Source organism: Suncus etruscus, chromosome 7, assembly GCF_024139225.1.
Source record: "Suncus etruscus isolate mSunEtr1 chromosome 7, mSunEtr1.pri.cur, whole genome shotgun sequence".
Lineage (NCBI taxonomy): Eukaryota > Metazoa > Chordata > Mammalia > Eulipotyphla > Soricidae > Suncus > Suncus etruscus.
In genome coordinates, this window is record NC_064854.1 from 95,174,442 (window position 1) to 95,198,888 (window position 24,447).

Below are 24,447 nucleotides of genomic sequence, written 5' to 3' on the forward strand. Positions count from 1 at the left end.
ACTTGATCTCATAGGAATGAAACCTTTAAGTAAAAAAATACCACAGCTTCAAAGCTTATATAAAACAGGTTTGTTATCTGAAACCTATCATGTATTTGCTGATAAAAGAATATTTTAACGTGGGGCAGAGTGGGGCAGTGGGGCAGAGGGCAGTGGGGTCTTTAACTCAAGACTCAATGAATCTCAACGGAAGATTAATTTTCTTATAATATTCTTTTATCAGCAAATACATGATAGGTTTCAGATAACAAACCTGTTTTATAAGCTTTGAAGCTGTAGTATTTCTTTTTTTTTTACTTAAAGACCCCACTGCCCTCTCTAGGTACGTGTATGTAGTAAGGGTTTCCCTTACTGATCAGCAAAGCTTCAGAATCACTAGGTCTGGTGTTGTGGAACGTTTGACATAAGGAGTACTCATGAATGTAAACCCAGCTTAAGGACACTCATAAAGTGCAGAATCTGTAGAGTGACTAGGAGATGCTAGCAGCAGAGCCACAGAATGCCGAGACCCACGCCCAGAATATGACATGGGAAGGAGGATGCCGCAGCTCTGACTGAAATCCAAACCACAGACTGGATGGAGCCTACTATGCGGTCCTGTCTCTCCCTGACCTGGCGCCCTCTGATCTCATCAAGGCTTCACCTTGTTTGTGCCTCCCCATAGCTGTACTACACGCAGATTGACTGGACTCAGCTCCTCTTGCCTCCCTGTGTGGCGCAGTTAGCCCCACCTTCACAGGTGTCACCACAGGGCTATATTCCAAAGGCCCTGCTCTGTCCTGGACTCTGTGGCTAATATTGGTGCTGTAGCTAAGGTCATAGGGCAAAACATTGAGCAAGATGACTTCTTTTTTTTTTGGTCACACCTGCCAGCGCTCAGGGGTTACTTCTGGCTGTACACTCAGAAATTGCTCCTGGCAGGCTCGGGAGACCATATTGGATGCTGGGATTCAAACTACCAACCTTCTGCATGTAAGGCAAATGCTTTACCTCCAGGCTATCTCTCCGGCCCGGAGCAAGATGATTTCTACCAGCACTGAGTCAACATGGAAGTTGATTCTTTCTCAAAGCCTCCAGTGAGAATCAGCAAGTAACTTACTATCAGTCTGCAGAGCTCAATAGGAGAAAAGAGCCAGTCAGTGCAGACTTCTCATACACACTGGGGTAGTTTTCAGTCATGAAGCTGTGGTCCTTCATTTTACTCCAAAGAACACAATTACAGTTACTCAGATAAAAGCACTAAAGTATTCAGTCATAGTCTAGAGAGAGCACTCAAAGACTGGAGTGCAGGAGGCCCAGGTTTAATACCCAGCACTACATGGTACCCTACGTACTCCCAGGAATGACGTCTATGTTCAAACTTTAATGTGCTGAGTCCAGAGCTGAGGATGAAGCTCAGTGGGAGAGCACTTGCCTTGAGTGTTTGAGGTGTTGAATTTAAACCTCAGGACCACAACTGATAAAAAGAAATATATGAATTTGTCACATGCTTCAGAGAAAACACTTAGCTTTTAAAGGGCTCATGTGTTAGGTCCACCCAGATGACCTCCCTTTTACCAGGCATATGGAGGGGCTATAAGATGACTGAAGGGGCAGTGGGGATATTCTCCAAATTATAACTATACTATCACGATCTGAATGTTTGACTCTACAGAACCCAAACTTGTAGTTAAATCCACACAAGAAATTTCTGTCAAAGGGAGAAACTAAAGGCAGAAAAGAAAAAAAGAAGTAGGTGATCTCCAGGTAAGGCCTATCTTTGTCTGAACAGAGATGACAAATACAGTGAGCACAGAGTGACATGGCTGAGGCTATATTTGCCAGAATTCTTGGATGTCTATCTTTGCAAAAGTGATTTTGAGATGAGACAATGTCTGGAAGGGTCTCTTCTCTGATAAGGACCTCAAGATATCAGAAAGTTGAACCTGGGCTTAGCATGCAGTTCTGGCTTGCTAGACTAAACCCTGTTTCACTGCACCAGACTTTGACCTTGCACAATTTAAACCCCGACTAACATAGCTACTGAAGTAATGCCATCCTCAATCTGAGCTAGATAGAAAAATTAAATCCTCATTTCCATCAAATGACCATAAGCTCAAAATTCACCTCCATAATCTTCATATAAAAACTGAATCAACACACATACTAACCACAAATACAGTACATATTTACTTTTAAATTTTATTTCCTGGGGTCGGAGTGGTGGCACAAGCAGTAGGGTATTTGTCTTGCATGCACTAACCTAGGAAGAACCGAGATTTCGATCGCCCAGTGAACCATATGGTCCCCAAGCCAGGAGTGATTGCTGTGCGGATAATGAGGAGTAATCCCTGAGTGTCACCAGGTGTGGTCCAAAAAGCAAAATAAAATTTATTTCCCATGAAAATGCAAATTCCATAAAAGCAGAAGCAGGGGACGGGCGGTGGCGCTAGAGGTAAGGTGCCTGCCTTGCCTGCGCTAGCCTTGGATGGACAGCGGTTGGATCCCCCGGTGTCCCATATGGTCCCCCAAGCCAGGAGCAACTTCTGAGCACATAGCCAGGAGTAACCCCCGAGCATTACCGGATGTGCCTCCCCCCCCCCCCAAAAAAAAAGAGTAAAAGCAGAAGCAGGGGTATGGAGCGCACACCTGAAAATACTCAGGTGTTACTCCTGGCTTTTCACTTAGGAATTACTCCTGGAGGTGCTTGGAGGACCAAATGGGATGCTGAGAATTGAACCAGGGTTAGCTGTGTGCAAGACAAATGCCCTACCTGCTGTTCTGGCCCCAAGAGTGGAAGCTTTTGCCGTTTTATTCTCTGCTCACAGACCAGCATGGAATAGACCCCTCAATAAATACTCAGTGGCATACAGAGTTTTGTTATAACCTTTCCTGCTATTTTTTGACAGGGTAAAGAGAAAAAAATTTTTTTCAGTTGAAAGAAGCATGGTAACACATTGTCAAAAAGACTTGAACTGCTTTCTACTGTTTATTCTTGACTCTCTAAGTCAGAGAGAATAAGCTGTAGAACACTTATTAGGCATCTTAGACAAACAGGTCTAGACAGAGAATGTTTGTGAAGAGCAAATATTAGACACATATGATTTATTCATTCCTCCTAAATTTACAGAGACTTAACAATGAATAAAAAAAGTCTTCAGGCAAAATGTATTTTGAGTTTCATAAAATGGGAACTGTTTTGAAAAATGAGTTCAAGATGTTCACAAACCAAAGCAAAAAAATTTACTACAGCAGGAAATAAAATCTTACTCCAAGATTATTGTAATAACAGACTATTGTATAATCTGTTCCTGCACTGCTAAGGGCCAGTTCTTTCTAAAATTTTTAGTTGCATTTTCATATCCCTCTAGCACTTATTTCCATTCATTTCTTTAAGGTAGAGAAGTAGTATGAACACATGGGGCTCAGTCATAGATGAAGTCTTGTTCCTGGCTGACTATTCTTTTATTCTTCCATTTTCTGTTACCATCCCTGTGTCTGTTATCCTAAGAAGAAAGGGCTGCAATTAGCCATCTCACCTTTGCTCTTACTTCTTCCTTCTTTCTGTTTCCTTGGCAGCATCACTGAGATGCTGTGAGGTCATTACTGAGAAGGCTTTCCTGCCAGGGATGATTTCTAGTCTTAGAATGGGGTTGAAGTGAAAATAGGATAGGTAAGGGGGGAAAAATGACAGATTTGAAGTGGGTTTATACACTAGGAACCTTTCATTGTTAACATGCTCAAGCCAAAGGAGTGAAAACCACTCTTGGCAGTGCTGAGTCATTCCTCGTGGAGGTGGGGGTGGGTCATGCATCAACAGGGATCAAATCCAGGGCCTTGAACATGCTCTACCATTTGAACTACACCCTTGGCCCTTCTTTTCCTTTCCTCCTTTCCTCCTTTCCTTTCCTTTCCTTTCCTTTCCTTTCCTTTCCTTTCCTTTCCTTTCCTTTCCTTCTTTCCTTTCCTTTCCTTTCCTTTCCTTTCCTTTCCTTTCCTTTCCTTTCCTTTCCTTTCCTTTCCTTTCCTTTCCTTTCCTTTCCTTTCCTTTCCTTTCCTTTCCTTTCCTTTCCTTTTTCCTTTCCTTTCCTTTCCTTTCCTTTCCTTTCCTTTCCTTTCCTTTCCTTTCCTTTCCTTTTTCCTCCCCTTTCCTTTCCTTTCCTTTTTCCTCCCCTTTCCTTTCCTTTCCTTTTCCCTCCCCTCCCCTCCCCTCCCCTTCCCTTCCCTTCCCTTCCCTTCCTTCCTTCCTTCCTCCCTCCTTCCTTCTTTCCTCCCCTCCTCCCTCTCTCTTTTCTTCTTTCTTTCTTTCTTTCTTTCTTTCTTTCTTTCTTTCTTTCTTTCTTTCTTTCTTTCTTTCTTTCTTTCTTTCTTTCTTTCTTTCTTTCTTTCTTTCTTTCTTTCTTCTTTCTTTCTTTCTTTCTTTCTTTTCTTTCTTTCTTTCTTTCTTTCTTTTCTTTCTTTCTTCTTTCTTTTCTTTCTTTCTTTCTTTCTTTCTTTCTTTCTTTCTTTCGTTTTTGGGTCACACCCAGCAGCTCAGCTCTCAGGGGTTACTCCTGGCTCTATGCTCAGAAATCGCTCCTGGCAGGCTTGGGGGACCATATGAGATGCCGGGATTTGAACCACCGACCTTTGCATGCAAGGCAAACACCTAACCTCTATGCTATCTCTCCGGCCCCTCCTTTTCTTTTTTTTTTTTAATCGAAAATAAAAAGAAAGTAATGTCAAAGAAATAAGCATACAAGACACATGTTCTTGAGTACATTCTGATTGTAAGGTATTTGATGTCTGTTCCTTTCTCCTTTCTCCAAGAAAGGGTTTGTTTCTTTCTCTGTCCCTGCCACCATCAAGTTTGGTGGTGGCATTTTCAGAAATGTTAGCAAACTCGGGAAAGTTATTAAAACAAAGAACGGGAAGGTTCCCTCAAGTGAGAATAATGATGTAGGAGCTGGCAATTTTAATGAGAAAGGTAGAACAATAAAGCTTCTAAAGAAAATAAAGATTTATGTGCTTTGATGTTTTATTGGGGCGGGTGGTATTTGGCAGTGCTCAGGAGCTACTCCCAACTCTATGCTATAGAGTAGTGGTGTTCACAGAACTATGCAGACAGTACCAAGGATAAAATGTGACTTAAAAAAAAAGCAAACAGGGGGCCAGAGAGATAGCATAGCGGTAAGGCATTTGCCTTGCATGCAAAAGGATGGTGGTTCTAATTCCGGCATCCCATATGGTCTCCCGAGCCTGCCAGGAGCAATTTCTGAGTGTAGAGCCAGGAGTAACCCCTGAGCGCTGCTGGGTGTGACCCAAAAACCAAAAAAAAAAAAAAAAAAAAAAAAAAGAGCAAACAGGGGCCGGAGCGGTGGCATAAGTGGTAAGGTGGCTGCCTTGCTGCACTAGCCTAGGTTGGACAGTGGTTCGACCCCCCGGCGTCCTGTTTGGTCCCCCAAGCCAGGAGCGGTTTCAGAGTGCATAGCCAAGAGTAACACTTGAGTGTCACTGGGTGTGGTTCAAAAACCAAAAAAATAAAAATAAAAATAAGGCAAACAATAACAACAACAAAACATCAGAAGGCAAATCTCAAAACAGATTACAGAAATGTCTAATCGGCATCTGAATAACATGAGATTCATTATCCAGTGAGGAAGCACAAACACAACTATGATACATATCTACACATTTATCTAAATAAATATCCAGAATTAAAAAGACTAATGACAAAGTGGGAAGGAAGCAGGGGACCTTGGTGATGTGCTGACAAGGGTGCACTGGTGAAGGATGGTATACATTGTATGACTTAAACCCAACAATGAACAGATTTGTAACCATGGTAATAAAGAAAGCAATATAAAGAAAGACTAATGACACCAAGAAACTAGTAAGAATATAAAAAACTAGATCTTTCATAAATTACTTGTGGAAGGTAAATTATATAGCCACTTCAAAAACTTGACGCATTTATCCTTTAATACTTACCTTTGATCCAGTAATCCCACTTCTAAATATAGATTCAACAGGAATGAGTACAAAGACATTTCAAAACACATACATGCTCAGGAATATACAAAAGAATATACAAGCACTATTTAAAATAGTCCCAAACTGGAAATAATTCAACTGCTCACCAATGGCATAAGAATAAAATAGTCGGGCCGGAGAGATAGCATGGAGGTAAGGCGTTTGCCTTTCATGCAGGAGGTCATCGGTTCGAATCCCAGCGTCCCATATGGTCCCCCGTGCCTGACAGGAGCAATTTCTGAGCATGGAGCCAGGAGTAATCCCTGAGCACTGCCGGGTGTGACCCAAAAACCACACACACACAAAAAAAAGAATAAAATAGTCAAAAAGAAAAAAAATAAGGGGCCGGCATGGTGGCGGTAGAGGTAAGATGTCTGCCTTGCCAGCGCTAGCCTAGGATGGACCACGGTTCGATCCCCTGGCACCCTGTATGGTCCCCCCAAGCCAGGAGCAACTCCTGAGCGCATAGCTAGGAGTAACCCCTGAGCATCATCGAGTGTGGCCCAAAAAAAAAAAAAAAAGAATAAAATAGTCTACTAAAGTTCCACCACGAACAGAAAGACAAGAAATACTGTGCACTGGTCCATGTGCTCACACACACGCCCACAGGCACTAACATGGGTGCAAGCTTGACTGTTGTGGGTGTTCCAAGTCTGTCTCTTACCGCATAGCCTTCTGTCTTTTTCTGGCACCACTTCAGCAGAGCATTGCGCTTGGAACCCCCATATTCCCGGGCCAATGCAGCCAGCGGGTCTCTTCGTTCCACACTAGTTAGAAAGAAGAGAAGACAGAGAAGATGCTAACTTTTAGAATCCTCAGCTATTTCAGGTGGAACCCCCCGCTCTATATAAGGTATAAATAAATGCATAAAGAAAAACATGAGTTAGTCATATTTTATTATGGCATAAAAAAACAAATTGTGTTTCTGGGTTATCAGAAGTCTGTGAAGGTTTTTGCTTTATGTACCATAGTTTCCTCATCTAGTCACCTATTCTTCTTGGTCATTTGCCTTGTTTCAAAGTTTTGTATGCTCTAGATGGCCCTTTCTTGCCTAATTGCTATGGTTAACTCTCCATTCTATATTGAGGAGCAGAGAGAATGGGCATTCTTATCTTAGAGGAAAATTTTTTCACCACTGAATTTAATGTTTGTTTTGGGCTTGTGGTAAATGGCAGTGTACAGAAAGGTTCCTTCAACTTCAGTTTTTATTGAGCTTTTATCATGAATGGATGCTGGATCTTGTTATTTGTTTTCTCTGCATCTACTGATATAATCGTATGATTTCTAGTGTTTGTTGTATTGATAGGGTGTATTACACTGACTTGTATAGAAGTTTAACAAATCCCTGTATCCCTGGAATAAATCCCATTTGATCATGGTATATGATCAAATGATTTCTGATGTGTTGCTGGATTTGATTTGCTAGCATTTTGTTGATTATCTTTGCATTTCATCAGAGATACTGCTTTGTAGTCTTTGTTGTAAGTGTATTGTCTCTGTCCACTTTTCAGGATAATGTTTGCCTCATAGAAACTCGGGAGTGTTTCTGTTTCTTCAGTTTCTTAAAAGAGCCTGTAAAGGAAGGGCAGTAGTTCTTCCTTAGAGATTTGGAAGAACTCATCAGTGAACCCATCTGGGCTGGAACCTTTGTTTGGGAGGAGACTTTTGATTACCATTTCGAGTTCCTCACTAATAATTGTTCTATTTAGAATTGTGTTTTTGTTTTGTTGTGTTTTGTTTTTGGGTCACACCCGTTTGATGCTCAGGGGTTACTCCTGGTTAAGCACTCAGAAATTGCCCCTGGCTTGGGGGGACCATATGGGACGCCGGGGGATCGAACTGCAGTCCTTTTTTGGCTAGCACTTGCAAGGCAGACACCTTACCTCTAGCGCCACCTCTCCGGCCCCTAGAGTTTATACATATATATATATAAATCTTTATTTAAGCACCATGATCACAAGCATGTTTGTAGTTGGGTTTCAGACATGAACAGAATACCCCCTTCACCAGTGCAACATTCCCACCACCAATGCCTCCCCTCCCCACCCCTGCCTGTATTCGCGACAGGCATTTTACTTCTCTTATTCTTTAACATTGTCATGCTAGTTGTTAGTATAGTTATTTCCCTATGTTTAGAGTTTTGTATCTTCTTGGCTCAACCTTGGAAAGATATAGAAGTCCAAAAATTTATCTATATCTTCTAAGTCTTCATTTCATGCCATAAAGATTTTTATTATTTTGCTTTTATTTTAGTTTTTGGGCCACACCAGGTGACACTCAGGGATTACTCCTGGCTATGCGCTCAGGAATCGCTCTTGGATTGGGGGACTATATAAGATGCCAGAGATCGAATCCAGGTCCATCCTGGGTCAGCCATGCACAAGGCAAATAACCTACCATTGTGCTATCACTCAGTTGTGACATCACCCCCTTCATTTCTTCATTTTTCATTCAGTTTCTTAGGGTTCTCTCTCTTTCTTCCTTTGTGAATTTTGCTAGTGCTTTGTCAATCTTATTTTTTCAAAGAACCAGGTCTTGGTTTCATTAATCTTTTGGATTTTTAAAATTTAAATTCATTGATTTATGCTATAATTTTATTTTTCCATTATTTGGCCTCCTTTTGTTGGTCTATTTTTTATTATTATTATTATTATATTTTAAGCTATACAATTATGTTATTTATGTGGGTCTATCTTCTTTCCTGATGTATGCTTGTATTGCTATGAGCTTTCTTTTTAACACTGCTTTTGCTGTGTCCCACAAGTTCTGATAACTCATGTCCTCATTCATTTTTGTTTCTAGGAATTTTTGTTTTGTTTTGTTTTTCGGCCACACCTGGTGACACTTGGGGGTTACTCCTGGCTATGTGCTCAAAAACCGCTCCTAGCTTGGGAGACCATATGGGATACCGGGGGATTGAACCACAGTCTATCATAGACTAACGCAGGCAAGGCAGATGCCTTACCACTTGCGCCACCACTCCGGCCTCTCTTTATCACTTTCATTTAGGAAATTTGTGAAATAAAATGACAGTAGGGAAGATGAAAAAAAATTAAAAGATAAAAGAAAGTACACAGGTTTTCAAATCAAGTGCTTTCCTGCCCTTTTTTGGGGGGGGGGGTTGGGTTACACCTGGCAGCGCTCAGGGATTACTCCTGGCTCTACGCTCGCTCAGAAATCGCTTCTGGCAGGCTCGGGGGACCATATGGGATGCTGGATTCGAACCACCGTCCTTCTGCATGCAAGGCAAACACCTTACCTCCATGCTATCTCTCCGGCCCCACTTTTCTGATTCCTTCCTTTTTTTTTTTTTTTTTTTTTGGTTTTTGGGTCATACCCGGCAGTTCTCAGGGGTTACTCCTGGCTCTATGCTCAGAAATCACTCCTGGCAGGCTCAGGGGACCATATGGGATGCTGGGATTCAAACCACAGACGACCTGCATGTAAGGCAAATGCCTAATCTCCATGCTATCTCTCCGGCCCCATGATTTCTTACTATTTAATATGTGCTACCTGAGTTTGCTCTGTGACTTCAATCCCCCAGTAGAGGCGCTCAGCAGTCTGGTGCTCCCAAAATTCAGAGAAGGAAGTCTGCTCAGAGACTCAAGTGAAGGACTCTTACGAAGATAAGGGTCTGGCTTTACTTTCAGAAGATCTGTGTAAACAACAACAGTCACTTATTCCAAATGAAGAGAAACTGATATTATTTTTTTAATCAAGTACTTTATAATTTTCACTTTATCTTCTAGAACACGTAGTATGTAAATATATGCACTACTAAAAAATGCAAATAGGTACAAGGCGTATTAAATCAGTATTTATCAACTGGGGCCACATCCCCTATGGGACTCTAGGACATTTATAGGAAACTGTAGATGAAACTTGCATCAATGAGGGGACTATGGCCAACCTGCAGAACTACAGGAAGGAAATAAGCTAGAAGGGAGTTGTGGTAAGAAAGATTAAGAAATACTGTTTTAAAGTATTCTCTAAAATGAATAAAATATTTTGTTATTGAAATTGACTACAAAATGCCAAGTTAGTCTCTTTTTTAAAATGATGAATTGCAGAAGTGACAGCACAGCAGGAAGGGCATTTGCCTCTCATGCTGCCCACCCAGGTTTGATCCCCAGCATCCTATATGGTCCCTGAGCCTGCTGGAAGTAATTTTTGAGTGCAGAGCCAGGATTAACCCCTGGGCACCATTTGATGCGGCCCCCAAAATGCAAAAATAAATGAATGAATGAATGAATGAATTTTAAGACATTGTCAGATAAAAAGGAAACCGGGGCCCTTTTAGCTTTGTGCAGCTGTCCATGAAGTCAGTCTCTCCCCATGGCAAATACTTGATGAAAAAGAGCTGGCAGAATTCAGTGGTTATCAAATGACAAAAGGCATCAGACAAAAAGCTAGAAACCAAGAATGAGAACTATTTTACACAAGAAAAAACAATTCCTGTAATTAAAAACATTAAAATTCCTCATTAAAAACAAGTCAAAGCAAATTTTATTTTTGGTTTTTGGTTTTTGGGCCACACTCGGTGATGCACAGGGGTTACTCCTGGCTATGTGCTCAGAAATCGCTCCTGGCTTAAGGGACCATATGGGACGCCAGGAGATTGAACGGGGTTGAACTATGGGCCGTCCTAGGTCAGCTGCTTGTATGCAAGGTAAACAGCCTACCGATGCACCACAGCTCTGGCCCCAAAGCAATTATTTTAAGGTTCCTTTTTGCTATATTTATTAATCTGAGTCTGAGCAGGTAATAAAATGGGCTGACTCTTCCAGCTATTTTTTTTTTTTTTTTTTTTGGTTCTTGGGCCACACCTGGCGATGCTCAGGGGTTACTCCTGGCTGTCTGCTCAGAAATAGCTCCTGGCAGGCACGGGGGACCATATGGGACACCGGGATTTGAACCAACCACCTTTGGTCCTGGATCGGCTGCTTGCAAGGCAAACGCCGCTGTGCTTTCTCTCCGGGCCCTCCTCCAGCTATTTCTTAAGGAACCACAAAGGTTCCTTAAAGGGAGTACATTTCTGAGGCTGTCTATCTTATACTCACAATTAAATGACTTGCTCAATGTTCAATATCAGGCTGAGCCCATGGCCACCTGGCATGACACCAGTAAATAGTCTTGGGAGAAAACAACACTTGTACAGCTAATAGCCATCAATTATGGGTAATAAAGTGGGGATAGAGGCTAATTAGCTCCAAAGAGCAGAGAAAAACAGTGTTTACATCACTAAAGAGAACAACAAAAACAGCATATTAATCCTGTTTCTGCAGCTTCTGGTAACCTCAATATAGGCAAGTCTAGCCTGAAAGAAAGCAATTTTCACTTTGTAAAACTGCTTTAACATAGTAAATATGGTGAGTAGATAGACAAGTGTGAGGACAAAGAAGGGCATTGTCAATAGATTATTCACTTCAGAACATAAGCTGTTGTCTCAATATTAGGATCTATCTTACCCATTGGGAAAAAGACATAACTACACAAAAGAAAATATAAAGCTGGAGAACGAAAGAGACACAAATATTCATCCAGTGAAAAATTCATCTAGCACACTTAAATTTTATATAGACTTTAACCACAACTCTTTTTTTTGTTTTGTTTTGTTTTGTTTTGTTTTTTTGGCTTTTGGGTCATACCCGGCAGTGTTCAGGGGTTATTCCTTTCTCTATGCTCAGAAATCGCTCCTTGCAGGCTCAGGGGACCATATGGAATGTCAGGATTCAAACCATTGACCTTCTGCATGCAAGGCAAATGCCTTACCTCCATGTTATCTCTCCAGCCCCTTTAAGCACAATTCTTAAAAGTTCAGCCAAAGTATGGGGCTAGAGAGATAGTGCAGGGTGGATCTTACATGTGGCAGACCCAAACTTGATTCTAGCTCTCCCATGATTCCCTAACCCCAAACTTGAAACCACAAGGAGTTATTCCTAAATGACTGCAGTCAGGAATAATTCCCTAGCATACTAAGTTCCCTCAAAGCATACAACAGTGTCCATACTCAATATTTATCCATATTCTGATCCTGTCCTTGTTCTCAACCCTGAGATTCCAGGAAATGAGGCTTGCTTTGCCCTAGATGATCATTTGTTTACACTCAGTGATGTGTTTTTTTCTCATTCTTATGATCTTATATTACCTATTGCTCTTTGGTTGCCATTTACTCCATAATTCATAACTTTTGTTATTATGACACTGAAGTCCTCTATAAAACTTGGATCATTTCTTTATGAAGATGCTAATTAAAGAAACTGCTTAAAGTTAATAGGGTAGAAAAAAACAGGGAATACTTCTATACTATCTACAGAGTAAATATCTATCTATCATATCTATACAAAAACTCAGTGTGGCCTTTGTAAATCATCAAATATCTTTAAGATCTGAATTTCACACATGCAAAATGCAGGGACTGGGTCAAGGTAAATTCAAATGGTCAATGTCACTGTTTACATAAGTCCTCAATCTTGATTAATTCCAATAAAAATAAATAGAATTTATAAGGAAAAAATTAAGGTGGTAAAAAGAAATATAATTTATAATTAAAGAGTGAAACTTGCTTTAGAAAAACAAATATTTTAGTCAAATATCAGGATATTTGACTAAGGTTTAAAAGAACTAATGCGGGGATTTCTTTTTATTAACACTATGATACAGAAATTTTGACTTATACTTACAAAAACAAGATTGTTCTATCTCTGTAATTTAGAATGTTGGCTTTCTTTTCTGTCTACAGGTAGATAATTCATTTAGTGTTCAATCAATTGTTGTTTGTTGGGTTTCTTAGAATATTGACCATAAAGACACACACATTTCTAAAGCATATACTCTGGAAAATCTTAACAAAATGCTAATATCTCTTTGCTCCCTCAGGTGAGGTAATTCAGAAAAACAACAAGAAAGGTAATAACAGCCAACAGTTCTCTATATTTCTATGGTGTTCACAATGTAGTCAACTGTGTTTGCTCAGCCCTTGTAGTAACCTGAAATTGAAATAGTTCTATTTCAGAGATAGGGAACTATAGCACAGAGATGGAATGACAGGGTTGAAGTTCACTGTAATGGAAGTGACAAAATTTAAACCCAATCAGTTACACTTCTGTGACCCTCTGTCAACTGACACTTTACATAAGACATCTGAATGAAACAATGCACGGCAATGTGAGACTGTAAGAGTTGTGGTTTACAAGCACTTCATTTTTGGTAGCTAAAATTTCCCAAAAACATTGTATGGTATAATCACACAAAGAAGATTGCACTCAAAGACAAAGGTATTTCAAAAAAAAAATAATTTTAGGAATTGAGTAAGTAATAAACATTTTCAGAATTAAGTTTCTTAAAATAGTTATTCTAAAAAGGTAAGATTTTTCTCTTGAGTTTCAGTATACACTAACAAACAAAGGCAAAGCGTGGCATTTCTCCCCCAAAATGTACATACTGAGTATAGCTGAAAGGAAACACAATCTAATGAGTATAGCACATCTACTTAGAGGATGAAACTGCTTGGAATAAATGCCACTGGTTGTTTTTATAAGCACAGCTTCATGTAAATAAGTAAGCCCAACAGAATCCGTAAGTTCTGTATTTAAGGTAAGTTACCTGAGAGAGGAAGATCTGGAAGATCCAAGTGTTGAGTTATTCCTTTGCTGGCTGACCGCACGTTGCTGTATGATGAATGCCTCTAAAAAAACCACAACAACAAAGATCAGAACTGAAGCAAGATGGTGGAAAGAATCATGGTGCTTAAATACAGATAATGTCTGTCTCGAATACAGGCAAGAAGTGTGGGAGAAGGGAGAAAGGGGGCATTGGTGGTGGGAATGTTGCACTGGTGAATGAGGGTATTCTTTTTGTGACTAAAACCCAACTACAGTCATATTTGTAATCACAGTGTTTATTATTAAAAAAAAAAGATGTTAGAAAGAGGAGTAATTTGAGAGCTCACTCCAAAACACAGACACACACAAACTCACAAAGACACACAAACACACAAACTCACAAAGACACACACACAAAACAGAATTAAACATACTCTTTTTTTTGTTTGTTTTGTTGTTTGGGTCATTCCTGGCAGCACTCGGGGATTACTACTGGCTCCTTGCTCAGAAATCGCTCCTGGCAGGCTCAGGGAACATATGGGATGCCAGGATTCGAACCATGGTCCTTCTGCATGCAAGGCAAATGCTCCACCTCCATGCTATCTCTCTGGCCCAAACAGACTCTTTTGAGAGCCTTCACAAGGAGGAGCACAGCAATCATCAGAAATTTTGAGGAGCAATGAAGAAGATAGAAATGCAATCTTGGGGAAGGGTGAACTTAAGATTGCCAAGGCAAAAATTTTGCCCTGAGATAAGGAAAAAGGGTGTTGAATCCTGTACCTCATCCTTTAAAACTCTTCTATAAAAAACCTGATGGGGATTAGAAAAGGAGAAGTCTCCTGCAAGTTGGGATAAAAAGCAGAATGTAAAGCAGCCTATGGGAAAGTTATACAATTCCAAGGAGAGGGTGGACTAGTAATAGGCAGAGTGCTAAAATTTTGTATGGAATAAAACTTCTCAAAAGCTAACATGATTCTGATTTAAAAAAGAAAAGGAAGATGAGAGGCATTGCATTCACTGACTTTAAACTATATTTGCTTATTCCTGGCTCTGTATCAGAGATCACTATTGGTGGTGCTGAGGAATATATGTGATACTGAGTACTGAACCCAGGTAATCCATATGCAAGACAAGTTCCTTACATTATATCTTTCCAGCACTCCTTAATAAATAGTCATGGTAAAATGAGTTAGATACACTCAAAAAATGAAACTAGAACCCCAATTCACTCAAACTAGACACAAAAAAATTTCAAAATAGGACTTCCATATGACTCAACAATTTCAATCAGTCTCAACACAAAAATAGTAATTCAAACAGATATTTTCAAACTTATGCTTTACAACAGTGTTACATAGCTAAAATAGCTAAAAATCTGGAAATAAACCAAATGACTAAAACAAAGAGTGAATAAAAAAACTTTGTGGGGGCCAGAGAGGTAGCATGGAGGTAAGGCGTTTGCCTTGCATGTAGAAAGACGGTGGCTCGAATCCCAGCATCCCATATGGTCCACCAAGCCTGCCAGAATTAATTTTTGAGTACAGAGCCATGAGCAAGCCCCGAGTGCCACTGGGTATGGCCCCAAAACAAACTAACAAAAAAATTTTCAAGGCTGCAGAGACAGTACAGTGGAAAGGCACTTGCCTTGCACATGGCCAACCCAGGTTCAATCCTCGGCTTTCCATATGGTCCCTGAGCACTGGCAGGAGTAATATCTGAGTACAGAGCCAGGAGTTAAGCCCTGAGCACCATTTAGTGTGGCCCCCAAACTAAATCAAGCAAAAAACACCATCCCTAAGTCCACTAGGAGTGATTCCTAAGTGCAAGAGACAGGAGCACCAATAGGCGTGGCCCAAAAACAAAAGCAAAAAATGATAAACAAGTTTCTGAGAAAAAGATCAAATTCAACATCTAATTTTGGTAAGAAGTCCTTTAACTGAAAACTTGGAAGATGTTATAAAAGTTATTTAAAAAGTATATGAAATGTGAGTGTCTTATTCCGTCAAAGAAATAGAGATAAATAAAAGGCACATTGGGGCCGGAGCGGTGGCACAAGCAATAAGGAGTCTCTGCCTTGCCCGAGCTAGCCTAGGACAGACTGCAGTTCAATCCCCCCATATCCCATATGGTCCCCCAAGCCAGGAGTGATTTCTGAGCGCATAGCCAGGAGTAACTCCTGAGCGTCACTGGATGTGTCCCACCCCACAAAGAAAAGCACAGAAAAATATGCTCCACATCATTGATTATCTGGGAGATGTAAATCAAAACAACAATGAGATATCATCCCACACCAGAGACTGGCACACATCACAAAGAAGTGCTGGCACAGAGGCGGGGAGAAAGGGACTCTCATTCACTGCTGGTGAGAGTGTAGGTTGGTCTAGCCATTTTAGAAAACAATATGGATCTTCTTCAAAAAACTAAAAAATTGAGTATCCATTTAATCCAGAAATACCACCCCTAGGAATATACCCTAAAAACCCAAAAAAAACAAAATGCAGAAAAACCCTCTGCATATTCATATATTCATCCTAGCACTATTCACAATAGCCAGATTATGGAAACAACCCAAGTGCCTGAGAACAGATGAGTGGATAAAGAAACTGAAGTATATCTCAGCTGTTAGGAAAAATGAAGTCATAAAATTTGCTTATATGGATGTATATGGTGAGTATTATGCTGAGCAAGTGAGTCACAGGAAGAGGGATAGATACAGAATGAGTGTACTCGTTTGTGTAGTACCCCCCAAAAAAGATCGTAGGGCAATAATATACAGAGACACTAGAGATAAGGGTCAGGAGGACCAGTACATGATAGGAAACTAGTCACAGAGTAGGGAAGTACAATCAGCAGAGAAGGGTCCACTATGACTATGATAGCTGGAAATGATCATTCAGACAAGACTGGATGGTAAAAAGAGAAAAGTGACATGCAGGGCCGGAGAGATAGCATGGAGGTAAGGCATTTGCCTTGCATGTGGAAGGATGGTAGTTCGAATCCCAGCATCCCATATGCCATAAGCGATTTCTGAGCGTAGAGCCAGGAGTAGCCCCTGAGCGTAGCCAGGTGTGACCCAAAAACCAAAAAAAAAAAAAAAAAAAAAAAAAGTGTTGTCTAAAAAAAAAAAAATGTTGTCTAAAAGGAAAAACAGGGGGGTGAGAGAGAGAGGGAAGAGAGAGAGAGAGGGAAGAGAGAGAGAGAGAGAGGGAAGAGAGAGAGAGAGAGAGAGAGAGAGAGAGAGAGAGAGAGAGGGAGAGGGAGCGGGAGCGGGAGAGGGAGAGGGAGAGAGAGAGGGAGAGAGAGAGGAGAGGAAAAATGTTTGCTACAGAGGCAGGCAGGGAAGAGGGAAAAGGGAAGAGTGGGAGGTAAATTGGAGGATACCGGTGGTAATATAGCCAACTATATTATGAACAACATTCAACATTGAACAACATTGTAAACCACTGCAAATATTATGAACTATATATGAACAACCTGTGAACCACTATTAAACAAGTTTGTTCATAATATAGTTGCTTTTTACAGCTGGCCTATCACTTAAAGAAAAATTTAAAACATCAAAAAAAATGAATGTCTCTCTTGGACCTTTATTCAGCATCAAATGTAACTGGGGGGGTGGAGAAATGGCATGGAGGTAAAGTGTTTGCCTTTCATGCAGAAGGACGGTGGTTGGAATCCCAGGATCCCATATGGTCCCCTGTGCCTGCCAGGGGCGATTTCTGAGCATAGAGCCAGGAGTAACCCCTAAGTGCTGCTGGGTGTGACCCCCCCCCCAAAAAAAAACAAAAACAAAAACAAAATGTAACTGGGTAGGTCTGCCTGGCTATGCTCAGGAATCACCATATTTGTAGCTGGGGACTGAAGCTGGCCAGCTGCATGCAAGACAAAACCTTACCAGCTGTACTATTTCTATGGCTCCATCAAATGTAATCTTAATTATTTATTTAATTTTGAGGCCACACCCAGAAGTACTCAGGAGTTGGTCATTCCTGGCTCTATATTCAGAAATCACTCCTGGAAGGCTCAGGGAACCATGTGGGATGTCAGAGATTGAATCTGGATCAGCTGCCCGCTAGGCAAGAACCTTACATGCTGAACTATCTCCCTGGCCCACAAATGCAACTTTTAAGACAAAGGCTCCTTATTACTATTTAAGTTTATTAAAATTTATGTTAATCATCAGATCAATTAGTTTTTATATTCCTTTTGTTACTCAGGAATGACACTATTGGATAACGCATGACACTAGACACTACCCACATGTAAAGCTAATACCTGCATGGGAGAAACAGCAGCAGCTGGAGCAGTCCTCACTGGTATTCCACTAAGGGGACTTCTTGGGGTCTTATGGACAGAAATATTCTGTCCGGGGCCACCTGCCATAAAGAGAGATGGAAACATTAGTATATTGTTCTAGTTCAAACTACCAGTTAACAACGCCCTTTTAGTTACATTTTAGGTGACTAAAATAGCAATGTATCACACTCACTTTTATACCCTTTTCCCCTCTAGATTAATGAATTAAATTATTCCCCAAGGAGGGGGCATTAATATGCTTTCATGAAACTTTATCTTGATTGACAACAATAAGGCCTTCGATGTCAAATATGTAAGACAAAAATGTAGGCATATGACAGAAAGGAACAGGAAAATTCTTACATATTTTGACCGTTAATTCATTTTCCATCTTTATAAACTGAATATATTTATTCACCGATATTTCATAGTTTCTTCCTTTTAAATTAATTCAGCTCCAATCTATTCTGGGAGACAATCAACTACATCCTAGGATTAAGCTATTACTCCCTTTAGGCTTCCAAAATAATAGGTGTTTTGTTGCAATCAAGGGAAACGATATTGTTATTGTGGATAAACATATTATTTTTTGATTTCTGTGTGTAGAGTATATGCATACATTTTACTTATATAGGTAAGCTACACATTTTGAGTCAGCCAGGGCTTTTCAGAAAAATCTGAGAATGTACCAAGTTCAGAAATGAAGGGGAAGGGCAATGAGGTAGTCACATAAAAGATGAGGTAGAAAGTCTAACGGTATGCTGCAAGTTGCCAGCATCCAACAAGATCAAAAGACAAAGATTTAATGATTCATTTTCTCATAGATGAATCCTCTGGTTGCCCTGCTACTTCTCAAGAGATAGTATAAAGAGAAATAGCAATGGACTGAATTTAATGGGTTGTGGCAGAAAAATGAAGGAGACAAGGCAGAACTTGGCAATAAGGAAGAGGTAGAACAAAAGTGGATCTATGCTCCCATGTTCACTGGTTGCATAAGTGACTCACACATTTACAAAGAGACCTTATAAACTGTTTCCAACTTGGGGCCAGCGTGTAAAGACAAGCTTGATATGTGGGCTATAATGTGGATATAGAGATATGCTTATAAAACAAACGATTAAATACCTGGGCGTCCCAAGTCAAAAGACTTGATAAGGGATTTTACAGTGGTTGCAGACTCTGCAGCTGTTGGAGATGTTTTGTTCACAAAGACGCCATGCCACTGGCCAGGGGTATTGACCTCGGAGGGCTCTGAGTCTTCATTTACAGATCTACATGGTAAAGAGCAAATCAAATTGAGAAAAAGTAGATTATGTTCCTTATGCAGAAACTTACAAGAAAAATAAAAACAATGCAAAGAACAGAAATCTAGAGGAAGAATGTCAAATTTAAAATCCTGTTTTTTTTTTCTATCATCTTTGTGTCTTCTGGAAATAATACAAGTAGTGTTCTTTGTTTTTATTGGAACGTTCTTGGGAATGGCCAGAAATAACATGGTTATTTATAGTGGCTTGATGTTAAATCTAAATTAAAAATATATAAGCCTTTGCAAACTATAAAGACAAAATACACACGTTCTGTTCATCGTAAGTATTTAGTTAAGTGCTCATTACAAATCCAATTGAGTTGGAGTGTCCCATTTAGCACATAGTGTTTGAAAATATGAACTCTCAGAACTCCTTTGCAATAGATTTCAGATGTGAATAAGGTCATAGAAATCAGAAGACATGAACAAGACCTAATGTGGAACCTGAGTCAGGGTAGGAAGGGCATCAGCAAGATGCATTTGGTGCTGCCAGCTATGGAGGCTATAGCTTTTCACCTAGTTAAGTAGCTTCCTTGAATTTTAAGGCTCTAGCATGGCAGAGGCAAGCTCCCCAGATGACTCAGCTCTGTGTTGTGACTAGGGGTAGCAATCCTGGAAGCTTAAACCTTGCTACGTAAATCTAGACTGCAGTCTACAATGAGTAATTGTCTGCTTTGCTCTCTAGAAATGTGAATGGTTAATAGTACTCTAAAACAGGTTGGAATTCTGCATGTGGCAAAGATTCTAGTTCAATCCACACTTTCTGTGTAATTCTTACAGGGGTTTCTATATTTGAGCATAGATTTATAATAAAGTTTTTGTCTGATATGTGTGTAGCATTGCATGTCATGTGTGTTTTGGTGGTGCTCACCCCTGCAGTGAGGGTCTAACAGTTCAATGCTCATAGAGTCATTTCAAGCTAGATTATCTGATTCAATTTTCTCATACATAGTTTCCTCATCCCGGGAACTCGGCATGTTATTTGATCTCCCTGTGAATGAGTCAAGACAAGATATCCCAATCTTCTATTTTCTAAGTGATTACTTTGTATTATATTGAATTGCCACAGCTGTTTTGCAAGAGATGACTAATATATGAAAATCACTCAAACAGGATATTTCTGGCAGTATTCTTTAAAAGGTCAGAGGAAGTTTAAAATATTTATTTCTGATCTTTTAAAAATTAATCTAGCTACTCATAAACTTCCATGGCTGAATTATTTGGCCTAATTCCCTAAATCTTCTTCTATTGCTCTATAACAAATGTGAATAAAATAGTAAACATAACTTTTTGAAAAAAAATTTAATATTTCAGAAATTGGTAAGGGGTTTAGTTTAAATTTTAATTGAACAGGTTAGCTTTTGCATTTCCCCTACTGTGTTACACAGTGTCAAACAGATGAAAAATAAGATGAAGAATTGGCATTCTGAAGATATTAGACTTAGACTTCTCAAAGATTTGAAAGATCAAATGGTAACTAAAAAGACCCAATTAGGGGCCATAATAATAATTCAATAGGCACCACAGTTCTCAAGCACCACTGGGAGTAACTCCAGAACACTAATAAGTGGGAGCAGCCTGAGCACCACTGAGTATAGCCCCAAACCTAAGAAACCAAAGGAATCATTTAAAGTCCATAAGAAAACAGCAAGGCTGGGATGAAGAGGTAGTATAGTAGCTAGGCCATTTGCCTTGCATGCTGCCAACCTGGGTTTAATTCTCAGCATCCCATAGCATCCTCAAGTACCTTGGAATGATCCCTGAGTGCAGAACCAGGAATAACTACTGACCATTGCTAGGTGTGTACCCTCTAATAAAAAGAAAAGAAAAGAAAAAAAAAGAAAAGAAAAGGAAGGAAGGAAGAGAGAAGAGAGAGAAAGAAAGAAAGAAAGAGAGAGAGAGAAAGAAAGAAAGAAAGAAAGAAAGCAAAAGAAAGAGAAAAAGAATAAAAGAGGAAGAAAGAAAGAGAGAAAAAGAAAAAGAATGAAAGAGGAAGGAAGAAAGAAAATAGCAAGGCTAAATAATGGAAGAGGGCAGAGGGAATAGAAAAGGAAAAGATGGGCCCGGAGAGATAGCACAGAGGCGTTTGCCTTGCAAGCAGCCAATCCAGGACCAAAGGTGGTTGGTTCGAATCCCGGTGTCCCATATGGTCCCCCGTGCCTGCCAGGAGCTATTTCTGAGCAGACAGCCAGGAGTAACCCCTGAGCACCGCCGGGTGTGGCCCCCCCCCAAAAAAAAAAACAAAAAAAAAAAAACAAAAAAAACAAAAAAAAAAAGGAAAAGATGAAGGCTATGCAAGAATTAATTTCTAGTACTCCTGTTTTTAGATTTCTAAGGAGAATTTTTCAAATGAATCATCTACTTAGAATGAAAGTGTGAGAAACAAGTCAAGATTAGAGAAGCTACTGATTTAAATATACACTCATATAAAATAGCTATTAAGAATGCAAATGGTGGGGCCGGGAAGGTGGCGCTAGAGGTAAGGTGTCTGCCTTACAAGCGCACCAAGGAACGGACCGACCGCGGTTCGATCCCCCGGCGTCCCATATGGTCCCCCCAAGCCAGGGGCGATTTCTGAGCACATAGCCAAGAGTAACCCCTGAGAGTCAAACGGATGTGGCCCAAAAACCAAAAAAAAAAAAAAAAAAAAAAAAAAAAAGAATGCAAATGGTTTTATTAGCATATAAATCATAACTAGCTAGAAATTCTTTGTACCAGCCTATATTAGAATTGTTTGGGATAGGGCTGGAGTGGGAAGGTAGGGCATTTGAGTTGCACATAGTTAATTTGGGTTTGATCACTGGCATCCCGAGCCTGCCAGGAGTAATTTCTGCACAGAGACAGGGGTAACATTTGAGCGCTACCAGGTGTGGCCCCAAAATACAAAACAAAGATTTGTTTGTGATCAAATAGCAGCAAACAGTTCCAGCAATACATAAATATTTTATTTCCTGTTCCGAGGATGTATAGATAGGCCACGAACATTAGGGATTTGGTGTTGGCCCACTCACAAGGTTTTCTTGCAAACAGACAACATAATTTATGGTTTTAATAAATATAATACAGGGCCTAAAGAGATACCTGAGGATGAGATGCTTGACTTAAACCTAGGTTCAGGGGCTGGAGTGATAATACAGCAGTAGGGCGTTTGCCTTGCACGTGGCTGACCTAGGATGAACCTAGGTTTAATCCCCGGTGTCCCATATGGTCCCCCAAGCCAGGAGTGATTTCTGAGCACATATTCAGAATTAACCCGAATATCACCAGGTGTGGCCCCAAAACAAAAACAAAAAAACCCACCTGGTTCAATCCTTGATGCCCCGTATGGTCCCCTGAGACCCACAAGGATTGAACCTGAGTGTAGTCAGGAGTAAGTCCTGGTCACATCCAGGTGGTAGCCCCCAAACAACAAAAGACCTATATATACTATAAATACAATATTTTTTTAATGTTTTCTTTGGGGGTTGGTCCTGACTCGTGCTCAGGAGTTGCTCCTAGTGGTACTAGGGTGACCATTTGGAGTCAGGAACTAAACCGAATGTCCACATCCACTAGCAAACCTTGTGCTCTAGTCCTTTGAACTATCTCTCAAGCATTTTAGGATTTCCTAAAAAAAATTTCATTTCTCTAGTTTGCGATGAGAATGCAGTGTACAAATGCCTATTACATATTAATTGACCATATCAGTGGTTTTCACCCACTGGTCTGCAGAAATTTTCTGCTGGTCCCAAAAAAGTTATTCATGGGGCCAGAGAGATAGCACAGCGGTATTTGCCTTGCAAGCAGCTGATCCAGGGCCTAAGGTGGTAGGTTCAAATCCCAGTGTCCCATATGGTCCCCTGTGCCTGCCAGCAGCTTTCTGAGCAGATAGCCAGGAGTAATCCCTGAATACGTCCGAGTGTGGCCCAAAAAAAAAAAAAAAAAAAAAAAAGTTATTCATGAAGCTGGGAATTAGGCCCACATCACATGCCTTGCATCTCTGCTTCAGTTGCCCTCTAAACCCCTGCACTTCAGGAATACCCATGGTGGGCCTGAGCACTAAAGAAATATAGCTGAGAGTGGCTCCGGACCTCCTTAGCATTGCCTAGGAGGCTTTCAAAAAGTCACTCCTTCCAAAATTCACTGACATTCAACTGACAGTATTTTCCTAAAATTTTAGATTTTGGGATCCTATCTCACAGTGCTCAAGAGCTATTCCTGGCTCTGTGGTTAGGGGGGACTCAATGGAGAGATCATATGTGGTACCAGAGATTTTAACTGGGATTGGCAACATGAAGGCAAGTAACGTATTTCCTGTAATATCTCTCTAGCCCCAATAGTGACTTTGAATCATGGATATAAAAATATTAAAAAGGGGCCAGAGTGGTAGCACAGTGGTAGGGCATTTGCCTTGCAAGTGGCTGACCCAGAACAAACCCGGGTTCGACATCCAGCATCACATATGGTGCCCTGAGCCAGGAGTGATTTCCGAGTGCAGAGGCAGGAGTAACCCCTGAGCACCACCGGTTGTGGCCCCATAAAAACAAAACCAACCGAACAAAAAAGATCGAAAAACATTCAACTATATTATTAGTAAGGCTTCAGATCAACAGGATCAATAGGATCAATAGGATGTTTGGTAGAGAGCAGTTTCATAGTAAATTTAAGGAGGAGCTGAAATTTATACGTAGGTTTTCAAATGTGTGTGTGTGTGTGTGTGTGTGTGTGTGTGTGTGTGTGTGTGTGTGTGTGTGTGTGGTTGTTCCAACCCCTATTCTGTTCAAAGGTCAGCTGTATTCTATAAAGAAGAAGAACATTTTTGTTCGTTTGTTTGTTTTGGGGTCACACCCAGCAGCGCTCAGGGGTTACTTCTGGCTATATGCTCAGAAATCGCTCCTGACAGGCTCTGTGACCATATGGGATGCTGGAATTCGAACCACCGTCCTTCTGCATCTAAGGCAAACTCCCTACCGCTGTGCTATATCTCCGGCCCAATAATAATATTTAATATATAGATAAGATAATATAACTTACTAAGTAAGGTCAAAACTTGAAGTAACCACTGTTGGTTAAACATTGGTTCAAGGTTAACCACAGCCTATTTAGAAAGTTGCTAGATTCTAAGATATATTCCTTGTGCAGGGGCCATGCTAATCTCCCTCTCTCTCTCTCTTTTTTTTTTTTTTTTTTGGTTTCTGGGCCACACCCGGCAGCACTCAGGGGTTCCTCCTGGCTCTAAGCTCAGAAATCGCCCCTGGCAGTCACGGGGGA

General features: G+C 40.5%; 1 protein-coding gene across 2 annotated transcripts in view; it reads right to left on the reverse strand.

Annotated features, from left to right (window-relative positions):
* Nucleotides 1-24,447, reverse strand: part of SPECC1 (sperm antigen with calponin homology and coiled-coil domains 1) — a 305,354-nt gene that overhangs the window by 48,971 nt on the left and 231,936 nt on the right. For both annotated transcript variants that reach the window (XM_049776822.1, XM_049776823.1), the window contains 5 exons: nucleotides 19,017-19,162; nucleotides 17,871-17,971; nucleotides 13,597-13,678; nucleotides 9,505-9,646; nucleotides 6,656-6,758 (listed from right to left, as the gene is read on the reverse strand). In XM_049776822.1, the coding sequence (XP_049632779.1) occupies nucleotides 6,656-6,758; nucleotides 9,505-9,646; nucleotides 13,597-13,678; nucleotides 17,871-17,971; nucleotides 19,017-19,162 (574 nt within the window). The remainder of the gene's footprint in view (nucleotides 1-6,655; nucleotides 6,759-9,504; nucleotides 9,647-13,596; nucleotides 13,679-17,870; nucleotides 17,972-19,016; nucleotides 19,163-24,447) is intronic.